We start from the raw sequence: 24,927 nt of genomic DNA, 5'->3' as shown, positions 1-24,927 counted from the left end.
TTTTAAATTTTGGTATATTTATGATTGCATTGAAGGCAGGTTTCAATGAAAAATAAAGGTATCTATTTTTTCCTAACAGCTGTTGAGACAGGTATGTTCTGGTTAAACAGTACACTAGCATTCAGTGCCATACCCTTGATTTTACAGTGATTGCCATGAATTAATTTAATTCCATCTGTAAGCTAAAATCAGATCAGAGGTCTAATGCTGCTGCAGGCTCCACATCTGTTTAATCATTTTTGGATACAACAGCTTGCAAAAGTTCAGGTTTTAAATTTGCGTCATATTTAAGAAACAATGTTACACCAGTATACAACATCTTGAGCAGGAAACAAATAAGTCCATGCCCAGTTTTTATTGACAGATTCATTTTATTTGCAAAATGCTTCTAAAAAATTAAAAGGTCAGCAATTAAGTTATCATTCATTATAGAATAATAAAGGAACTGTGACCCTATAAACCACTACTGTGACAATATTCATTTGTCTAGACCAGTTGCTGGATAAGACTAACATCAAGTAGGTTTAGTTTATATTGAAGTGACTAAAAAAAGAATACAGCCAGATTCAATCTCTTAAATAACCCTTATTTAAGATTCCCCCCCCTTCCCAGCTGTAAGAAACAAATGAAGGCATATTGAAGTAATTTCATCTCTGGCCACAGAACTATTTTTGATGTTAAGAAAAAGGGTTTTTAAACAGTTCTGAGAAAATGACACTGTACATTAAATATAGTCTTGGCCTTTCATCTTTCCTTTATATGATTAAGACTTGTGAGCAGAACAGCAATGCCTCTGCAGAGCATACCACAACTATTATTTCCTCTTCTATCACTCCCAGCAGCCTTAAATCCTTTAAATCCTTTCCTAGAAGGATCTCTCTTTGCTTGGGTAATTTTTGCAATACACGGCCTGCTAACCCTTACCCCCTACCCTGGATCTCACTTATGTCTATCACAGCAGAGTCAGTCTTTCTACCTCAAATCTTCCAAGGAGCATTGTGGATGGTAATTCACTTGCGTAATTGGCTCAAGAGATGAAAATCTTGTATCTGCCTCTCTTAGCCACTAATCTATCCAGCTGACTGCAAGCCTAATTGGCAGCTTGTTTAGTAATTTGGCTCCTAAAGTGTTGTATTGATGTTGGATAAACAGCCAATGGAAGGAGAAACGATACATGCTGCTTCACTTTAAAAGCTAGTGCACTTTCTCCCTCATTTTCTGAAAGCATTTAATATTACATCTATTCTTTTTCTCTTCTGACTCCTCACTAGACAGATGAGCTCAGAACAGTAGGGACTGATCCTGATACACAAGACAATTTTACAAGGAATGTAATCAGAATAATACATTGCTGTAGTGTATCTTTTCATGCCAGCTTTCTCTAACAAGCAAAATGGGAATCGGACTGCCTAGATGTTTATATTCCTAGATCTGTTTTGGATAAAGGCACAGTCAGCACTATGAGCAGAGCTAACAGCCATACTGTGATTTTTAAAATCTCTACCTGCAGTGGTTTTCACAATTCAATATACTATGGCTGTATATATATATATAAATATTAAAAATACCATATTATTTAGCTAAATATTTGAGACTGCATTTTTATGCCAGACTTTCATATATCCCTCACACCAAACTATCCAAGACTGTGTCTAAAGAATAACCTTAGAATGATTCTAGTTCAGGTGAGTCTGCTTGCATTGCATTTTATTCCAGCTAACAGAGAGATAAAAATAGCAGAGAGGACAGAACCACAACTACAGTAGGTGCTGGAAACCTCCGTATTTACCCAGCATCCACAGCAGAGTTTTGTTAATGTCTGCACTACTGTAGTTTCATTCCTACTGCCCCACTGCAAGGGGTACTCAAAGAATTGTCACATAATTGTGGCATGGGTAAATGTACTGTCTTGCAGCATACGATGCACTTTCGACCCTTCTGAATACATAAACGTAAATCCACATACTGATGAAAATTCAGGCAGCAAACATTTGGTTCAACTGGTCATCCTGTATCACAGACCACCTGGAACTCGATTTGCAGGTGCTCTTCTCCTCTCATGGAGAAGAGAGTTTATTGGACTACACTGTATGCAAAGTTTAACTTCTTGCCCATTCAGTCTTTATGACTCTTAAATGGGTTGGGAAAGAATTGGAATTATGAAGTTTCACATTAATTTATCTGTAAGGGGAATCTCTTGAATACCCAGGACTCTCTTTACACTTAGGTCCAAAGGGGGTCAGTTTTATGCCTTTTCTGTGTTGGCAGAAAGGCTGTTACTGGACAGCATTTTGGGAGAAGTGTTCTCACTGGGAACCATTACAAAATTCTGCTCAAATCCCTCAAAACTCAGCAAAATTGTTCATTTCTGATATGCATTCTGTGACTTTTACAAAAGGACTTGTAACCTCACACTGAAACCCACAGGGAAAGCATATAAATCACAGTAATACTCTAAAAATGGACAGTGTGGTTGTTCATATTAGGACTACGCACATTATGGTAGCTCTGTCTGACCCTAACCCAAGTTGGGATGGGTTTTCAGTATACTGGAGGTGAAGTTCCACTTCTATTGCCTAGTCTGTGCCTATGTGATTGGAGTATTACCTTCTGTCAAATTATTTTAATTTAAAAATGAACATTACTTCATTAAAACTAGGCAAATACATCTGCATATTTTTTACTACAGGCTGAATAAGAATTTGCTCATTTATTTACGCAAACAATGCTCATTGCAAATGCTCTACCAGTAGTGAAGGCATCAAAACATAAATCTTAAGTTACTATATTAGCATTGGCAATGTCAATATATAGGTTGAAAGGTAAACTTCACTTACAACAAAAAAAAAATAATCTAAACTTCCTCTCACTGCAGCGGAAATCAAAAGCAAAATTTTTTTCTTTATGAAATACAAATTATAAAAAGCATCTACGAGAGCTTTTCTCAGAAACTTTTTCACCAAATGCAAAGATTTTATGGAAAGAAAAAAGAAAATAGAAATTCAAACTTGCCTGCGTTGGAAACATCATCAATGAATTCTATATTCTCACATTATGAAAATATTTTCTAATATCTCAAACAGTATTTTTTTTCCTCTGAAGTGGCAAAAACCTCCTACATAAAGCTATCAGGTGTATGCACAGGCCTCCTTCCTTACTCAAGTAAATTACATGCTAACAAACCTTTAAGAAACATGATTTTTGCATAATCTAAAGCAGTGCCTATTTGCAGCAGTGCTGCCTATTCCCTTGTGAGAAAGAAGAACTAATTATCACCAACTGAGATGTTATTGGGGAGAGCTGGGATAAGAAGTTATAATAACTGGGGAAAAAATACACATATTTCCTCCTTGCACATTTTCACTTCCAAATCTTCTCTGGTTAACTGAAGTCTTTCGGTACCAACCTAAAGCAGACTCAAAGAAATACCAGGTACTGCTTTTATTGGTCTAGTTCTAGGAAAACTGCATGACATACATCACCTCATCTGAAAAAGGTGATGGTTCTAACAAAACTGCATCTAAAATTGAGGTGGCTCCTCTCTGTATGGAACCACTTTATTAAGGAACGTGGTGGAGAACAAGCAGAACTTGCAGAGCATGTAACTGACCTGGAAGATGAGTCTCCCTATCAATACCTTTCAGTTTCATGGAAAGCTACTCCTCAAGCTTTCAACTGTCTAATGAGATCTTCCTTCAGAACGTAGGGGAAAAAAGCCTGGTTTAGCCTTTTTTTGAGCAGAAATTTCTTATATATTAAGGATGGTCTCATTGATCATATTCTGTTAAACTGGTTTATGATTTTTGAATGTGAAGTCCAAAAAAATCCATAGACTCATAGAATATCTCAAGTTGGAAAGGACCCATAAGGATCATTGAGTTCACCTGCCAACGGGGGCAATTTGAATGATTTCCACAACCAGAAACAAACAGCTACCTTAGGAAAGGCTCCCAAAGCAAATTGGGGATTTATTTTCAAACATTCCACATTCCAAAAGACAACAGCATTTAGAAAAGACAGTCTTCCATCAACTTGAAGGTTTCTTCTTGACTTTATATTGGCCGTGTGTGCAACCTTAAGAATATTGTCTTCTCTGTCAATCACAAGAAATCCACCAGCAAATTTTCAGTATAAGCTTGCTTCTTGTTGTATTGTAGATCTTTTCTTCTGAAGTTTGTTACTGAGCTCTCATCATTACTCTGGTGTTCATATGTAAGGGGGCTCTGCCTCAACCAATGACCTCAAGCTCAACATGGAAAGTCTTTTGCTCTGGAAGGACAAGCAGTTTCCAATACTGGATGGCATTCAGTGATCTTTTAACTTTTGAACTGACTTAGTGAGATAATATGGTAGGAGAAAAAAAGAAAAATGTAAATTGCTGCAGAAACCAACCAAACAAAAAAGAGTATTCATAGGCCAGACAATCAAGCAGATATGCTGTTTACAGCGGAAAGGACTTTAGTGACTAAGGACAAGAAATGGCACAATGTAACAAGGGAAACTGTTCACAACACATGCCGACATTGTATGGTCCTGCAAAAAGGGATTTCTGGAGTTGTACATTTAGTGGATGGAAAAGCAGTGAACCAAGATAAAAAGAAAGTAGGCTTATGGTAGCTCATCTAGAGTTTTGGAAATTTACTGCCAGTTCATCCAAGTACACAAAAAGTCTCCCCTTTCACTGCAACCATCTCTCTAAGTTGACCTTCACCACAAACTTAGCCTTAGCCACCTCTGTTATTCAAGCATAATCACAATCTTTTTCAAATCATCATTTTGGTACTGCAGATATTCAGGTCTGATTTTTAATCACTGACATACTAAGCATCAGCAAAATAGTTTGCTTAGCTGTTCTGTTGGCAATTTTTAAAAAGGAATGAAAACATGTACCCTTTTGATTACCTTGTTAAAGTGAGTCATGAAAGCATTATAGCAGTGCTCAGTATTTCTGCTGTAATTAAGAATCTGTCATATTTTTCATTAAAACACATTCTTTAAACCAAGACTTTTAATTTGGTCATTTCAATCACTACCAGCCTGAAGTGTAGCATGCAACGTGACAACTAGATAAAGAAAATGACATCTGAAATTTGCTTTTGCAAAATGTAAGTATTAAAGTACCCATAACACGTGCAATAATTTAGATACTTTATATGCACCTTCTCTGTATTTTAATTACAGAATAACTTTCTCTTTTTAAAACTAGTTTTTGTAGGTTTCTACCATTGCTCCAAGCTGTAAATCATGGTATGTAAACATCAGAGCAAAAACATTATTTTCAAACAGAATTAAATGCCTACTTACAAGGCAAAGAAATAAAACTTAACTCTTGTCATTCTCAATCATATTTTCTTCATTCTGTAAATTGTTATTAACATTCTGCAGATGTGAAGCAGAATTCGATTATTTCTAACATTTCAAAGCTGTACAGGTTTCTTATTAAAAAAAAAGCATGTACGGAAGACCAAATCAATAGGAAAGGAATTAGGATAAATTCATATTCAGTGTATGAATACAGCAACTAAATTCTGTACCATCTACTGGTTTGATATGAGACTTCAAATAGGTGAAAATTACTGTAAACATTCCCAATGCAAGTCTTACTTTGCAGAGAATGTCCTTTCCCTTGTATAGAAATTCTTTCTGTTTGTTTGGGTTTGTTGTTTTTGTTGTTGTTGTTGTGTTATTTTCATTAATACCGGACCCAGTTTCGGTAAGGCTTTTTCCATGCTAATGTATTAGTTTGTCTAAGAGGTTTTTATACAATCTTCAGGGCACTGTATTGCTGCAAAAAAACCATGTCAGGTTGTCATATGAAACAGCTCTACCACTCAGGTAGAAAGGGAGGGCATAAAGTCATTGAGAGCAACCTGGTCTCAATTGTGACTAGAATCACTGAAATAATATTGGATTCATGGAAGAAGCTGTGAAAAAAAGTAGATATTTATCATGTACAACACCTAATTCTTAAAAGAAATCATAGGAAGTAAACATTTTTTACTAGTATTTTTTTTAGTTAATAAACTGATTAACTATCTAGGTTCAGTAACACATAGATGGGGGTATAACAAGCATCCACAAACCAGAAAATTTATCTTAGTAAAAAAGCAGAATAGGACACTCCTGTCTCAGTATTGTCAGCTCCTAACAATCCCTACCTATATTATCTCCCATTTTCTTCACTGCATTCAACGCATCTTTTCTTCACCTTTACAAATGACATTTTTGAAACTACAAAATGCTCCATACTGCTCAAACTTTCTTGCTTCAATAGTTTCTCTTTGCTGTACAAGTAAATACATATCCTTTGTTACTAATACACACAAACCTATTGGTATGTGACTTTGACTCCAGGCTGAGAACAGGCTATAAATTTAGAAATCAATATCTAACTCTATCAATATTCATTTTACTTTTTCAATACAAAATACAAAGGTGAAAGAGCAGTAAATAAGCTGGAGTACTGAAATAAATTGGGTGTTCTTGTCACAATTAATAAATGTTTAACCAATAACAGTGCTTGCTACAAAAGTTATGGCTTTGTAAGGTGTCTGAAAGTAGCAGGTGCTACCCTTGTGTGACTCGAAACCAGAGAACATATTTCGACACTTCATTAGGATCATCAGTCATTCTCTTCAGTACTACTGAACTTAAACACATAAATGATCATTTTCAACACTATGCAGAGTTTTACAAGAATTAATTTATAAATGTAATTTATTCAAAAACTGCAGATGAGAATTCTGAAAACACTTTTCAATGGATTGGCTCACATTAGGAGAAACTTTGCTGATTCACAGCACATACTGGTCAGGAAGATATTTGCAGTTAATGACTCAATGATGAGCAACCTTTCAGGTTTCACTATGAGGCTAAATATGGGCAATTATTAATAGACTGCTTCTTTTCATTTCCAATTTTTGTTCACATAAGAATATAACTTTTGTGCTTTCTTTCTTTCAAGAAAAAAAGTTTACAATTTCTAACTAAAACTACTGTAAGGAGAATAATCAAATAATGAAATTCCATTTTAATCAAAATTTCCAAAGGTATTGCCATTCTAATAGAAACTTCTGTCATAAAATGGTATGAAATACTGGCAGAGACAAAAAAACAAGGCCTGTGATGGATAAACAGTAATTTAGCAGTGGGAAAGTTAGCCTTTGAGAAAACTTTAATAACTTATAGTGTTATACACTACCTACACATACGTACAATTTTACACTAAGTTTCTATTTGCTTAAAAATTCACAATGATAAAATGCAGAAAGAAAAAACTATAAGACCAGAGAAAAAATTCTCAATCGTCCTCCTGCCCAGAACAAAATTCAAAATATTACCATGCACCTGAACAGATAAAACCCCACACACTGGTTAAAAGGTACCTCATATGATAGCTGGTGATATCCACCATTATTCTCTGTCATTCTCTGTGTAAAGGTAATTTTTTGGAGCAAAACTATCTCTAAAATTATGAATATATAGATATAGAATATTGAATAATCATATAATATATTTGCCTTAGTATCAAAATATTGGCTTTGCAAAGTTACACAGAGGAGTCTGCTTTTAAAATAAAATACAGAACGGTGAAAGCCCAAGGTAAAATGAATAATAAAATACTTCATACACTCTCAGTACAAAATGACATCCTCTAGTACTTGAAAGTTGTGAAGTGAAAATCACCTTGTAGAAATAATTATATTATTCTCTCTTCAGCCATTAAGTATTTTTCTTTCTCATTTCACATATGTTCAGAGTCTTAGAAGCTGACCCATACATTCTCTTTTTCCATACTGCTGTCACTAAGGTGCTTTAATAACATTGTTAATATTATTCTTGCTCTGTTTCTGCCACTGAGGTTTGAAATGAAGTTTCAGGAGGGAGAATTCAGTTGGAATACGAATATTAGGCTTCTCTAAGGACTTCTATTTAGAATATACTTGAAGAACTGTATGTGTTGCATATGTTGCTATAGTAATTGATATATGGCTAGGACATACAATCCAGATTTCCATATTAGCAATATATAAAAATCCTCACACAGGCATACACACACAATCTAATCCTTCCAGTATGCTCATATATAATTAATACAACAAACTGATGAGAGTCCTATAAATCACTGCTAAGTATTGAAAAAGTCATTTCACACCTGTGACATCAGCAAAATGCACCCAATGCATGTTGTGACCTCGAATCTGTAAAAATCTTTCAGAAATGTGCTTGCAAGCACTTCCTATTTAACAGAGAGCACTAATTTTAAAGCTGTTTCACAGCCCCATTGCCACACTTTCGTTTGCTCAAGAATTCACATTCTATCTTTATTTTGCAGAATATCTATAGTATTCATATGCATTTGTCACAGAAAAAAGATACCTTGTATCTTCTACCTTGCAGTGCTTGAACACACTTAAGCAGTAATCGTTACTGCCTATGACTCTCAGTATATGAAAAAAGATTTATACGCCTTAAAGAAGTGCTGTGCTACTATGGTTTAGAAATTGGAAATGTTTGAGAGAGAATTAAGCGTCTTTTTATTTCTCAATCTCTATAAACAAAAAAGAATAGTATTTATCTGAAGTTACATGGAAAGTTACTGAATTTATCAAGCATTTCTTCAGGTCACTGACCTACTACTTTGTATTTAGAGATTTAACACCTTGTGTTTTGTGTTACGTCCCAGAGAAATTGGTTACCTGTGGGTCCTGGCAGGGGAGCAGCTTTCCTTCTCCGTTTGATGTCTCCCATGCACAATGATCCTAAATGCACACTGGTTTGTCTGCAAGTAATTATAGGAGAAAACCATTAACAAAGGAAGAAAACTGCCACATAAATACACAGCTTGTAGAATCAGAACCTATATCAAAACATTCTCAACCAAGATGAAGCTGCACAGTCAAGCCACCAATCTTGTTTATATCGGAGCATAATTATGTTTGTTGACAAGCGCTCAGTATCTAAATGCAGCATCATAAATTGTTACTGGAATGAATAATATAAAGGGCATGCTTTTTAATTTTCAAAACTGGCAATCTTTCTAGCTCAACATAAAACAAAACCACTGTTGCTCCTGACAGCAAAATAGCTAAGATTAATTATCTAAAGAGATCACAATACTGTTGGTAGGTTATCAATTGGCTAGTAATGCCTGACTGTCAGAACAACATTTATTACATGAAATGTATTATAAATTTTTTTTTAAGGTAAGATGAAGAATGAATGAGAAAACAGGACAGAGTAAACTCTTCAAAGATACGTGGAATAAATTGTAGCACACCAATCTGTCCTCTCTAATTCACCAGCCAGTTGTGAGGATGGTAACACTGCAGCACAGTATCTGGTGTGCTTACCCTTGGAGACTGGACAACTAGTGGAGCTGCAGAGGATGGGAAACAAGGAATCTTTTCGCATTAAAGCCAGCTTTTAGAAGTCAGGTACCACAACAAAGGCTAAATTTGGAATTTCAAAAGACTGAATTTTGGAATATAATCTTAAAGGACAGCTGTAACTGTTACTTTTCTGAAAGTAATGTGCAATGCCTGTAGAATAGAATACATGTAGCTGGTATTTTTTTTAAGAACTAGAAAAGAAATGGGGAAAACGAAGGAATTTCTAAACTTTACAATTTTAATATGTTTCCATAACTGTTACTGAGAACTGTGATTCTTACCACAGAAAAGTAGTGAATTTTGATAAAATTCCAAGCTAAGAATTGCATCTAATAGTCTCCTGTGACATAGTAACACCCTGTCACTCACAGGATCTGGTTTTAGTGTGGCTATGTGGCATTCTTTACTGCAATTATAAACTTCTTCAAGCTGTGCTGCTTCTAAATAATAACAAATGGTCAAATAATATTGACAGACATTAGACCTGCTCAATAACATAAAAGAATCACAACACCACCTTGATGAAAAAGAAGACAAAGTAGAATCCTGTGCATACTTCTTTTAAAAAGACACATTAAATTAACAGCTACTACACTGTTTTACTTAAACAGCAAAATAGTCCAAGAAATTTGCTTCATACAGAAGTGCACTCTAATTTCACCTAGTGAACCTTTATTTCAGCACTTATGTCTCTTTGTTTTAAAAGAGATGTTTTCCTTGCAATTCTTCTAAGTTGAAGTTGCACCTAAATTTAACATCCAGAAACCAAACACAACTGAACTAGTATATTAACACAGTGATGAATTTCAAATCTAAATTTAGAAACAAATCAAGAGAGGTAGCCCCTTCATAATTCACTGTACAATAAAGAACATTGATATTTAAATAAAATAAGGGGAAAATATTACAGAAAAAGTATTTTGGAGATGTATATAACACTGATATTAAACATGCAGAATAAGTTGTGTGATACACTATATGTTAAATAGTGTGCAAGTCTTCATTTTCTCTTCCAAACGAAAAAGAAAGAAAGTCTTCAGGAATGCAAGTAGGATGCAAGATAAAAATTAATAAAGTCAAGCAATTGAACCTGAAGACCTGAGATACAGCAGTAACAGCTAGCAGCATTTGAGTTATTTTACCCAGAATTGATTATCTGTTACACTACATTGAGATATCTAGATTATTGATCTGTAAGATTATGGTACTGGGGGTCTCCCCACTTTTCCTCCAGGCACACCAATGGAGTTGCAACAAATAACACTAAGTAAGGACTACTTTGTTATTGTTGTCACCCTTCATGTAGAACATAGCAGTTACTTTTTAATTTAAAATCAATGAATGTCTGAAAGGCAGCCTTGTTCCTTCAGCATAAATGAATCATTCGCCTTTGCCGAGCACAACAACCTGATCACCAGCCAAGGTGAGAGTGGGTATTTCTTTGTTGCTGTTGAAAATTCCGTATGCTGCAAATAAATAACAATATGCTAGAGCACCGATTAAGCTTTGTCAAAGCCAGTTTTATGGCCACTAACATCAAACATTAAGCTAACTTATGGTTCTAAAGCAGCATTTACTTTTGCCAGATCTCTTAACATTTGGTAGGCACTGTCAATGTAGATCACAGCAAAACAAATTTTTTTCTTTCTTAAGAGGAATTAAGAGGAACAGACAAGAACTATCACCATTCTGAAACTGGCAGGTTAGACAAAATAAGTACTATTCTGAAGCTGCACAGTACGTTTTGAAATGCTTGTAATGGGAGTATTATAAAGTAGGGAGAACTCTGACCCTCAATCAGGCTAAGTTCAGCATTATGTTTCTTAGCATTAAATCAGGAGAGCATGGATTACAGAAGGAAAGAAAGCTATTTGCCTGACTTCTCTCTACTTATCCCTAGCTTGCTTCCAGCTATCATTTATAAATAGTGCTCTGAAGGGAAGCTAGGCATTTTATTAGTGAAAAAATAAAACTTGTTAAGACCACCTTGCCTGAAAACTTGGCTTTTGATGTGCTGGTGACAGGGACTGGAGCAAGCAGTGTCAAATGGAATAATTTTTAAGGAAAGACAACAGGAACTTGTCGCCTCATTGTATGCATTTACAAATAGAGGCTTTTCAGAGTATTAGGCCTAGTTAAAGCTGCCCTCTGGATAAAAAGTGTTCCCAAGCAGCCTCAGACAAGCTTGGGAGACAAACAGATGTGACTATGGTCCCTGGCGTTTGGCAAGAACACTCACTGTCAATAAGAAAAATATGAGCATGGACAGGGCATCAGCTGCACCAGGGCCGAGCAGGCCTGCAAGTGTCACAGCAGCGGCAAAGTTGTGGCAGAGGGAAATAAGAGGGCTGCAAAAGCCAGGCTGGTGTGAACTTACACTAGCATGCCAGGATTTTTTTGTTGTTGTTGTGTCGTGCCTCAATGTATTAAACAAAAGCACTGGAAAAGCCACTGTCAATTTTTATTCATTGTTCATCTTGCTCAGTGTTTAGAGTCTCCTTTCTACGTGGTAAATAAGAGCCTCAAAACCAAAGACGGACTGGGAAAGGCAATAACAACAAAAAGCTATTGAAATAATAAAAAATAAACATAATAAAAAGTACTTTTGATACAGCAAATACTTTTATAGAGGCAATGGCATGTAAAGCAGTTCACAAGCACCTATACAGTCTTGTGACAAACACTCACTCAAACAAATTTTATCTCCTTAAATAGCTGCAGTCTCCCTACCATTTCTTTCTTCAAGATAATTGCCCTGAACTACAACAACAAGCCTAGAATTGTCTCCTCAAACTCCTCAAACATTTCTATCCATGCCTGCACAACACAACCTCTTTTTCTGTAATTTTCATAGCTCAATAAGCAAATATTTTGATGAGTACTTTTTCTGCAGTTACACATACTCACTTCTCCAAGACATTTGTAATAGCCTATATCAGATTTTTATGCACCCTAACCTTTGCAGTCAATGGACCATTTGGTTATACTGCCTCAAAAACCATCTCTTCTGTAGAGTAAACGACAGCTGCATGTCTTGCAATCCACCTTCTGAGGAACTCAGCACACAAACAACTCTTTCACTAGCAGTTATCACTTCTGCAACTACCGAAGTTCTAAGTTCACCAGTCCAGTCACTGAGGTTAATACAATAACATGGGAGTAGGACAGTGGGTACTCCTGAACATGAATTCTAGCTCACTGATTTGCTACATACTTCTGTAATCACCATCATTCCATGTGTAACAAAATAAAAAGCCAAAATCCCACCAAAATGCAAACTCCCTCTTCTCCCTCAAATTAAAATAAAACTATTCATATGCATTAATTGTTCCACAGCTTCTTCAGAAAGACACAATGGAGACAGTGTTATAGAGCAAGCAGCCTTATATGTACTAGTACAATGGTCTAAACTAGTGAGACTGTCATATCACGTAGGGGAATTCTGGTTACTACTGTATTAAATGCAAAATGTTTGCATTTTTATTTTATGTGTCTCATTGTAACAACATGTCTGTTGATCACTTTACTCTGTCTGTCTGCTGCGAGCAGCTGTCACTTTCTCTGTGAGCTGCAATCTTTATTTGATATCAGTGCAGCTGCTTTCATTGGTGCACTGTAATTGTGCCAATGGTTACAACATCGTTGAAGGCAAACCTAATTTTGTTCTTTAGTATATTTACTGTCAAACTATTTACCAGACAACACCATGACATTGCTAAGAATACTTGTAAGTAACAGAAGTGATGGTTTATGCTCTGCTTATGTCAAAAACGCACAAAAGAACTGATTACTAACAAAGGCAGATACGGAAGAGTGTAATTTTTCTTTAACAGTATTTATTACATATCTGTACTCTAACTTGGAAAAATCCTAGGCTGCATACTATTACGATGCAATAACATTCTCAAGACACCTGATTTCTGTATCACAATTAGATGAATTGGCAATGATCAATACATTATATTCCAATTAGCATCTCCCTCACGCAAGGAACAAATCCACAGTAAATAGTGACACACAGTTCTGCCACAGTATCAATGCATTCCTGCAGATGGCTGTAGAACTCTGCAAGTTTATCACCACTGAATGCTTCAGCCGATGGAGAGGCTTGATAAAAACTTATAAGTGAACTTCTTTCACCAGACATTATAATAAGGCAAGAGTTGACTAGTTTGCATTTTAGAAGGGACTTGAGAGGATTATTTTGAAGGGGAAATCTAATTGAAACTGTCAGTCTTAAAATATAGATACAAAATAGATATGAATATGACTGAAGAGAGAATGCAGTGAGGACCATGACTCACTTTAAGCTTGAAATAACTGGACAATTTCTTATAAACTAAAGTTGAGTAGGAACCAATGTTCACAGCAGGAGTTAAAATTGAAAAAAAAAAAAGATCCAAACCTCACAATCGTATAGCAGAAAAGTAAGCCAGTAAAATGATTAAAAAAAATGGAATGTGTGGAACAGCTCAACTTTATAAAATCAAATAATAAAGCAAACCTCATGTTATTTAGGTACTTTTTACACAATAATATCACAGAAATGGTTCTCTTATCCTTACATGAATGGACCTGTATTACAGATTGTCTCGTCTCTTACAGAGCTTAAAATAAAAATACTATTGTATTTGGTGGTCAGTGTAAGTGCATTCATTAGCACTGTTTAAATAAGACAGTCTGGGTGAACTTTAACTCTTACTGTACCTTTCTAAAACTCCACAAGTTGCAGACAGTAGCCTTAAGAGCATCCATGGTCATCCAAGAGAGTCCATGGAACAGTTTGTGATCAGTTTAGGAGTAAATACCATTAAAAAACTGTTACAGGTGTATTTACAAATGTTGACTCACACTACTAGCTAGTTACATAAGACAAACACAAACATCTACACTTCCATTTGACTGAGTCTCCAGAAGCATGGACTTAATAAAAAGGTATCATGTCAAATACAAGTAGTAGGCAATTGGTGCTGTACATCTGTGAAGACTCTTCTGTATTATCTAAGCATAAAAAAATGCTTCTAATATTTACCTCTGGCATGTATCTCAATATAGGCACAGAAAAGATGCACGACGAGTTTATATTATTACAGCGAAATATGCAAGGCATGTTTGTTTTTCAGGAAAACTGTATGGAAAACAATGACCATGGAGTTTAATAATGAAAGATTTCCTCTCTCCCCTGTAGCACACAGCTTGCCCAAAACATGGACACAGCCTCTAGTCTCCATTTCAAACACCCAGTGAAAAGTAATGTGCAGTAGTGCATGTGCCCTGTCGACAATTAGAAAGTGATGGCTCCTTTTCCATTCTGAAGAAGGTACTCAGGTTCTTTCACTCTCTAAAATATGTATAGTCATGTGCACTTCCAGTAGATGCACAGGACACTACTTTGAGGTCAACGTTTCTGAGGAACAGATCACAACAGATAAAAGTGAACAAAACAGTTGCTTTAACAAGGAAGATTTGGACTTCACACCTTAGTATAATGGTAGAGTGCAATCTTGAAGAACAATCCAGTAATGTTTTGCTAAGAACATCTGAGATAAACCTCAGTGAGTACAAATATACCTGACTTTATGTCAAATCAATGCCTGAAATCTATTTGCTATTTGTCTTAAAAACATATCACATGAATATATCCCTGAAGGCAATCCAGGCAGTGTAATAAACACCAAGACCCACCACGCTCTACGCCAAGCCTGTGACAGCTGCATTCCTCATGGCAGTTCCTCACTTCAATCTGTTTTCCAGAAAAAAATACTTTTGATAATGGGATACCAAGACCTTAGGTTGCATGTGAGTTCTGCTCTACTTCCATCAATCTCGCTAAGTGAATTAGAAGGATTTCATGGCTTTTATGGAATCCATGAAAGCAGCACTGATGACTTGCAGTATCAGGCCATATCCAGATTCCAGGAAACTTAAAAGTCTTGTTTTCTTGATTTTGTTTTTAACATGTGAAATAATTCACAAATTCATACACAGTCACTTGTGCTAACTTTCTGGGGGTTGTAGCAAGAATCACCCCCACCTCTTCCAACACCAGAGTGTTGACAGTGTTGAAAGGCTTTCTGTCTTGGTTAGGAGTGGTAGATCAAGACTGTTGCAAACTAATCTTGTCCACAAAATACATTAGAAGTCTTCACAGAATCTTTCCATTTAGTGCTAAGGAACTGGCTACAGAATAGTGAAATACAATGCTTAAGCAGCATATATATAATTTTTTTAATACTTATGAAGACAATTATATATTTCTTCTTGGTATCACTTTTCTTAAGCATTATTCAGGTGAAATCAGTTCCACACTTGATTCCCCCAGGCCTTTTACAAACAGTAAAGCTTTTCTTAGGATCTGTCTAAAGAAGGACATCATCTATATAACAGACTGCTTTCTCTGCCTTCATAAGTGCAAAAACTATTTTATTAACCACAAGTGCCACACACTTAATTTTCCTTTTATTAAATCTTAAACAGATATGAAAAAAACATGCAACTTTATCAAACTCTTTTCATACTATGTCAGTCTGCTCACAACATAACTTTGAACATAAGGGTGACACAACTGTATTATGGAAAATCCCAGTGCAATTCTACTATGAGAAGAATACAACATTCCTCTGGCGTCATCAGATTATCTCACCACCTAATACTATATCCTAATATGTTCCTTTTTGTTATCTTTTTCAGCACTTCTAAACGTCATTCAGACACAGAAGTCCTAAATTTTCCCGAACTCCACACATCTACACACTCAACTCCACATTGGCATAATTTTAGCAAATACAATAGAAAAAAAAATTACATCACTACATATCTTTGACACCTAAACAAGTCACTTAAGTACTTTATTTGTGGATTGAGCCTCTAGAAAAAAATTCTGTAGTAGAGGCCTAGTGCCCTCAGAAAGGATAATGCACTGTTTTTTCTTGTTTCTAATTAGTAATTTAAGCATATGTTCAGCATTTAACTCTAAATGTTTGCCTTTTCCCCAAGCTCTAAGACAGCTGTCCAAGATGTGAATGCCAGAAAACATTTAAATATCAACATCTGTTGAATTATGTTAATTTAGTGTAATATAATTGGGCATGAGTTGGAATTGATCAAAAGTATATGAATTACACAAAGGCAAATCCAAACCAATATCTTGGTGTACAAACAAGTCACCAAGGAACACTGAGGGAAAAAAACCCCAAAAATCTACTTCTGTTAAAAATTTAATAGCTAAACCCTACAGTTATCTTCAACAAATGACATGATTTCACATTTTCAAGAAAGGAAATGAATATTTATATTAATTCAGAATATAAATTTTATATTAATTCAGAATATTTCTAAATATGTTTGATAGCAAGTTCTAATATTGTTTTATGTCAAGCAACATCTGATAAAAACAAATAATGCTCATATGTGTGAAATGGTGAAAGGTAGTTAGAGAATAGGTTGCATAACAGAATACAACCCTGTTACAGGACAGTATTTTTTCCAAAATTCTAATGCAAATATTTTTTTTTTCTTTGTCTTATGACAACATTGTGGATATCTAAAAGATGCAGGTCCTGTTCCACCTCTGAAGTGATATAGAAAATATCTTTATGACCTTAGCAACAATAATGGGCTTGAACAGCTACTTCCACAGGACCGATAACTGACTTGGCTAAACTTCTCCCAGCTTTTTTTGGACACATATTTGTTTCTTAATAGGATATTCGCTAAACAAAGTCAGTGCAGGACAAATGTATTTTGTTTTTTTGAAAAGACTTTCAAAAACATATCCTGCCTACATAGTTCTGGATTACACTCATACAGAGTTAGGTTAAATTACTTCTAACACTAGCATCATAGTCAAAATCCTTTACTTTTAGAAATTACCCAAATTAAAAAATGAGGATGCTGAATAGTGACTTCTTCTTCCTTTTGGCCAAGACAGTTACTGAACATTAGTTTCCAGAACTATTACAATAAATCATCAAAATTCCAAACTATCAGCAAAGAAAATAAACACGAAAATTCTACCTAATTGATCTACTCAAATTTTCTTCTAAGCTTTTTCTCAACTTTACAGAAAACCAGAGTCTGGATAGAAATCAGTATGCCTATGCCTCAGAATTTTAGTGAATGTGTGTCAGTGGATGCTGCTTTGTATATATAAGATTCAGGGATCCCTCCAAGCTTAGTAGGAACTCAATGTAAAAGTCCCACAGACTAATTTACAGTAACAACAGAAAATGGCAAAATGGCCTCTTTAGAATACAAAGTTGCTTAATAATAGCTTAAGGCGGAGTCACCATCCCTGGAGATGTTCAAAAACCGTGTTCAGGATGCGGTTTCAAAGGCATGATGGTGTGGGGCTGATGGTTGGACTTGATGATTTTAGTGGTCTTTTCCAACCTTAATGGTTCTATGAAATAGTTAGTGGAATTACAGTTACTGTGCACACCTCCTGCTCAGATCTTAAACAGCAGGAATAGTCTTCACACCTCTGAAACTAAAACTAACTTTATTCTTAAGCCATTAGCATTTTAACAAGTATGCTGATACAAGCAAAACCTGAGCTTTGGAGCACAAACTTGAACAAAAAAAAAAAAAAAGAGAGAGAGTCTAATGCAGTTGAGCATGAGAAACAAGAATACTATGTGCTAACATTCAGGTACTTGAAAGTACGAAATTTTTTATCTGTTCATTCAGGGGAAAATTCAATCCAGATGGTGCACTAGGAGGATCCAGAAGTACATAATTCCTAGAGGTTGTCTGATTTTTCATTATATATATATTTAAATCAGGATTAATTGACTTACTATTGGCTAACATATTCACATGTACCTGGAATTCAATTTTAAATGACAAATTTTCAGTATCAATCAGTAGTTTCTTAATGTATAATATTAGAAAGTATACTAGATTTTAGTGCAATAACAACAAAATTAATCCTGTGGTTTTGTACTTAATTAGTTTTGCATTAATGATGCAATGAAACTGCTTAGATCTTATGGGAAAACGTATTTTCAAACCAGAACATGGTCTCTTCAAAATTTTTGCTACTTTTGCAAATGTTCTCATGTAAGCTGAGTTAAAACATGATACTTTTAGAAAACTTAGTGACTCATGTTCATTCAATCAATGGATACATTAAATCAATCCATGAACCATTACTGAGGTTTGAAGATTTTGATAAAATTAAAGCATCACATACTGGCAATATTTTGAAATAACAATCTAACTGTTGTTGCCCTGCCCCCCTCCCTCAAATGAAAAATCTTTTGGGGACCTTAAAAATAAGGCCATGGTACAGAAAACTCAACCAGGAAATGCCCTCTTTCAAAATAGCACCATCTTTTATTCTTCCCAGAGAAGAAAAATACCAAACTGATGGAATAATGTTGTCCCTCAGGGTGACAGCAAGGGAGGAAAGCAATGTGTCCTCAAACATTCACATAATTTAATCTTCAACTGCAAATATTATTAATACCAATCATAACGGTACAGTTACTGCTTCATGGCACTCCAAAGTGGAGATAAAACTGCTTAGTTGTTAATTTCTAATGATGTAAACACATTTGGCTTTCATGTTATATCTGAATCTCCTGCATTATTAGCTCAGGGGTTACAAGATATTAACTTACTACCTTTAATAATTTTACGCTTGAATTGAAAGGCATGTTTAAATTTTACTTTCTTTTAAACTATTTTTGTTGGGAATACACGTATGTGGGATTGCAAAAGTGAATTATCTAGGAAAACAGCTATGCATTCCTTAGCTTTACTGCTGTGTAAATATGTGCATGTTTTCATGTATAATTTTAAAAAACTGGTTGAATTTACCTCCTCTGGTATTATAATTTCAATCCGCAAAAGTCACATTAAACAATTACAGTTCTTGTAATTAACCAGTAGTCTAATGTACAGTTTTCTTATCCCAATCCATTAACAGCTGCTCAAAAAATGTAGTAATTAATGGTTTCATTTATTTTTGGCAAACCTGCAACTCGACAAATAGTTTTGTATCTGCTGCAAATTAGGACTCTTTCCCAAACAACAGATGACACGGTGGGAAAGAGGGAGCAGACAGAATCCTTGCACATCTTTGTCTCTTTAGAAGATCAAATAAAGAGCAGCTGTAGTGCTATTAGTCACATTTGTGTAAAAAAGTACTATGATCCATATCAACAGACAAAAATGAACAAGTGCTATACAAATGTACAAACAGGGGCTCACCTTCCAAACTGTGAAAGACAGGAAGTCATATTTCTAACCAAAGCAATAATACACTTTTGAAAAGCACTCCTTTTTCTCTTAGGAGCTTTCTTCAAATACAAATTAATACAGAACACTGTTCATTAGAAAAAGTGAAAATACTTGAGAGTCATCTTCTTGCACCAACACAAAACATATATTTAAAACAAACTGAGAACAACTAGAGAAAGGAGGGAAAGAGACAGTAGCAGAAAGCATGGGGAAGTTACGATTAATGTTCTGGGTTTTTATTCACACATCATCATGTAGATTATTTTCCTTTACATAACCCTTCTCATACTACTTCCATAGTCGGCTTTCCTGAATATCTCTTTGTCACAAATGGGGAATTTAGATCACCTGGGAGGCTGCAGCACCAGACTCCTCCACACACATGAAGACTTGTGTTGCAGCCTGTGCTGTTCACCACAGCAGGAGAAGACTTTGAAGACTCCTTGCCAGCTTAAAATAGAGCAGCAACAGGTGATCACTGGACAACTGGCACACAGTCTTCATTTCACACTATAGTACTGGCTGAGTAGGTGGCTCCTGCTGTTTTTTAAAGAAATATCAAGGTACTGCTTCTGCCTCAAGCTGTGGTCTACTTTGCAGTCACAAGAAGTGGCTAACAACTTCGTCCAAAGCTGCCACTACATTGACTAGATTGTTAACACAGCATCAGTTAGCTAGTTAAGCCTGACATGCATAATTCCCCTCCACCTTGTAATCATTTTTATGAGTATGACTTAGCCTTCTTTCAAGCCAGGACTGAACTGTGTAAGATTTACAAACAGCTTTTTTTCTTTTAAAGATCTCTGAGGGAGCATTTGAGTGTGGAAAGTTAGCATAGAATTATCAAGGTATGACCAAAAAAATTGGTAAGCAGCAGAAGTTCTGGTATTATTTTCTTTTAAATTTCTCAATTCATGCATGTGTTAAATTCTACTTAGAGTAAAATAAGAAAAAAATAAGTATTTTGATAATATAATTGACACTATTTAACAGAAACACACTGCAAAAGAAATACATGACCATTATGTATAGTACAGGAAATAATTATACAAATTTAACATACTCACTAGTCCGCTGTTTTCACAATCTGCAATTCTGTTATTTCTAGATTACAATATAAATTAACTAGTTATGGCATTGACTGTCTGACCAAAGGCAAAATATTAAGTTGCTTAAGCATTCTGGTTATTCTGTCAAATGAGGATAAAAGTACTCCCAGCTTCATTACATATTGCAAGGATAAACACATTAAATATTAAGAGACAGGCAGACAGTTGTGTGGTGGAGCTCCCGTATATATTTAACAATATGATCACACGTTCAAAATCATGCCATAGCAGCTCAGCAAAATACTGCTCAAAGCCATCTCCATAGCTGACCAAATGAATCTCTTAGCCTTGGGGAATCTTCTTACGGTAGAACTTATTTTTATAAAATTTTACCGAGCTGACTTAAGGAAATGTGTTTTACCTCATGATGGGAGCAGGCAAACAATAAGTGCACGATCAGCTATGGCAGTGCAGCTGCCAAGGAGCAACTTGTTAACTCACCATAACTCAATCATGTTCAATTGTTTGCCCACAGCCTCGGGCTACAGACATACATTTGGTCTGCTAACAACTCAGCCAGATGAAGGCATTACTATCCCAAGCTATTCGTTATCACACATCTGCTGGAGATTACCATCTCCACAGTTCTGCCGGAGGAAGAAATCATGTGAATACTCTCTAATATGGTTTGTACAAAATTTAATTTAAATAGGTGAGTTGAGCTAACCAGGCTGGTTTTTGCCTGAAGAATATTAAAAAAAATCAGACAAACTCCCTTCTTTACTGGCAAAAGTGTAGAGGATGAAAATAAGTAGCTGGAATAATTAACACCTTCAGGCAGCATAGCTGTATTGGGGGGTGGACTGTTCCTGTCCTAATGCAAACAGATAAAGTAAACAGAGAACTTTTTCAAGGCTATACAGGAGAAATAAAGGGAATTTCTAGACCAGTTTTAGAATCGTAGAATCGTTAGGGTTGGAAAGGACCTTAAAGATCATCTTGCTCCAACCCTCCTGCCATAGGCAGGGACATCCTACTAAATCAGGCTGCCCAAGGCCCCATCCAACCTGGCCTTGAACACCTCCGGGGATGGGGCATCCACAGCCTCCCTGGGCAGCCTGTTCCAGTGCCTCTCCACTCTCACAATGAAGAAATTCTTCCTAATGTCTAGTCTAAATCTGTCCCTCTCCAGTTTATACCTGTTCCCCCGGTCCTATCCCCACAAGCCGTTATGAACAGTCCATCTCCAGCTTTCCTGTAGGCTCCCATCAGGTACTGGAAGGTCGCTGATCTCCTCTGAGCCTTCTCTTCTCCAGGCTGAACAACCCCAATTCTCTCAGCCTGTTTTATTTAGTACTGTTTATGTAATTTAAATAACTGATGGGAAAGCTACATGTTTGTCGATTAAATCTTATGTGTAAAGGTAGCATAATTGAATACACCTATTTAAATGTGTCAAACACAGAAGATTAGGTGTGTTGAACTGTATCAGCATAATATCATCTATTTGGGTTCCAAGTTTTGTGGAGCAGGACTGCTCCCCTCCTTAACATTTGGTTCATCAGTAGCCATATCAACAGTTCTCAACAATCTAATTATCTTGCCACTAGTAAAAGTTTGTGTTAGTTTATATAGGATTGGCTCATTATTATTAATTTTGACAGAAGAAAGCTAATACAAGCAATCCAGTACAGTAAAGCTCAGCCAGAAAGTACTGCTGCAAAGAGACAGCTGCAGATCACTGCCATGCTTTAGAGCTCCACACCTTTCCAATGTATTTACAGAGTAAATTATTCCACAAATCACTGATCTAGTGTAATATGGGTATTTACACATTGTCTACATGCTGAGACAGGAACTATGTTCAGTCATCCAAATGGGGTATGAAAAGTCAAAGCAAGCATAGAAAAATGTCTGTGCATACAAGTATCTCATATATATATATAAAAGCAGGAAAAAAGGTCTTTCAGAACAGCAAACAAAAAGGACAGTCTCATAACAAGAAATACAGTCGTGTAAAAAAGATCCAAAGAAAGACTCAAAAGAAATTCAGTCTTGCAATAAAAGCAGATTAAACTGTATTCTGCATGAGTACAATAATTTTATAGCATTTCCAATACTTATTCACTGCTGCTGTTCTATCACTGCATTCAGCAACAAACAGCAACATAGTATAGGGTTACACCTCTTTTTCAAGGGGGTCACCCATCTGAACTACCCTGATGTGTTGACTCTAGAAGTTTAACACATGCAAGAAGTAATTTAGAGTAAATTTTAGAAAGCCTCAGACTTTCAGGTGGGAGTAAACACTTCAACAAACATTCAACAGAAGATTTAACTGCATATGCACGTCGTATATTGAAATAATGAAAAATTTACTAGAATGTTACTTAATTGTGTGACTTAAGCTTGTGACATTTGATTGGTATCATTGTAGTTTACTGGATCTTAAAGTATTTTGGCACATGCAAAAATGTAAATGACAGATTCTATTTTAAGATTTCATATGCAGTAATGAAGATGCACATTTGCAACTAAGGTGATGTTCACCACCTTACTGATTCTGTGAACAACATTTGCCACTGAACCACTAACTTCTATAGGTCTCTTGTAAGCAGAAACATTTTGCTTCTCTCTATTGTCTGATGAAACTGAGATTAACCCTTTTGGTAGAAGTAATAATTTAAAATTAAGTCATAACAAAATCAGCCCTCAAAATTACAGAAAAATCTGACAGATGTTCTTACCATGAATTTCATTTGTATGGAAGAGAATACTGGAGCAACTGTCTTGAATTGAATGAGGACAAGTACTATGAACATAGGAGATGAACTACGTATTTGTCATGTGTTGCTCCTATCTATCTGAAATTCAATCTCTGTTTTGGTTGTTACAGCTTTTGATAAAAAGCAAAATATTAGGTTATAGAATACTTAAACTATAGGAAAAAAGTAGTCACCAGAAATGCTATTGGCCTGAAAAAAATGCACAAATGTTTGTGCAAATTTAATTCTTATTTTCAGCAGCTAAAATGCAGCAACAACGCTGTTCAATATATGTCTTGTAAGTAAGATGTATACGGCTTGATATTCTGAGACAACAGATGGCCTGTTAAAAATATATTTTTCACAGAAGCTTGAGAATTTCTCTTCAAGGCATGTTATAGAACTAACAGTGAAATTTCTGTGGTAGGTGGAGAAAAGAGTGTTTTTTTGAAAAAGCACAAATAACAATTTTGAAATATCCTGACTCCATCTGGAGGAAAAGGCCTTTGAAAACAGAGATGATGGTACCAGGTGATGTCAGCAGGTGACTTGGCTGTTTTAAAGGATATTACAGTATGGTAATATACTGTGGCTTTAGGTAGGTCATAATAATGGTTTATGTAAGTCTTACTGTAACATTACAGATATTTTACGGAAAATGTCAATCTTCAGTCTTTGATTTGCCACCTATCACTTCAACACAACCCTGCCAGATGTTTATTGGGATAACAGTCTACTAATGTACTGCTGATTGGACATGAAGAGAGGTCCAAAATCACTTCAGGCATTTAATGCCGTGCTATAAATCTCTATTCTAACTGCCTGTGTAGGTAGCAATGACTTAACAAGAGCTTTACTGGTCAGAATAACAAACACAAGTTACAATTCTGAATTCCTCAGACACCATTTTAGATAGCTACAGCATAAAAAAATTAAAAAATTACTTTAAAAATAATCTGTTTTTTACTGCTCACTCTATATTTCCTCTACACTCTTCATTTCATGTAAGCAGCTTGATAGTAAGAGTGCATTTATGGTGAAAGTTCATATCGAAAGTGAATTAATTCTAAAATTCTGAACAAAAATACGATTCAAGCGTGCTTGCCAGAAAACACATGCAGAAACTTTCAAAAATTTTCTGGCTTACTATAAAAAGTTTAATAGACAAAGATAACTACTATTTCTGAAGATGAATGACCAATACTTGCATAATCAATGTTTTAGAGCATGTAACGAGGACTTGTACTCAATTATTCATATTTAATATGCATATTTTTGAAAGAAGTATTGGTGTTCCTTTCCAGGGATTCATCAAAGCAACTTTTTAACAATATTAAAAAGTTATTTCAGAGTGACCACATATATACCGAAAGACAAATGCCGGGAAGGCAACTGTCTCACTCAAACCCATAGCATTACATGATGACATCAAACTATTAAAACTTTTTGAAAAATTAATTAGATAGCACACGGCCA

At 35.5% G+C, this 24,927-nt stretch overlaps 1 protein-coding gene across 3 annotated transcripts in view; it reads right to left on the bottom strand.

Annotated features, from left to right (window-relative positions):
- GPATCH2 (G-patch domain containing 2) overlaps positions 1-24,927 on the bottom strand; it is a 129,296-nt gene that overhangs the window by 7,480 nt on the left and 96,889 nt on the right. For 2 of the 3 annotated variants that reach the window (XM_054062218.1, XM_054062219.1), the window contains exon 9: positions 8,700-8,782. In XM_054062218.1, the coding sequence (XP_053918193.1) occupies positions 8,700-8,782 (83 nt within the window). Of the gene's footprint in view, positions 1-8,699; positions 8,783-24,927 lie in introns of those variants that run through there. The other variant, XR_008449089.1, reaches the window with a different exon arrangement.

Source organism: Cuculus canorus, chromosome 3 (assembly GCF_017976375.1).
Source record: "Cuculus canorus isolate bCucCan1 chromosome 3, bCucCan1.pri, whole genome shotgun sequence".
Classification (NCBI taxonomy): Eukaryota; Metazoa; Chordata; class Aves; order Cuculiformes; family Cuculidae; genus Cuculus; species Cuculus canorus.
Note: the sequence above shows the minus strand (reverse complement) of the source record. Positions and strands in the feature narration are given on the sequence as shown.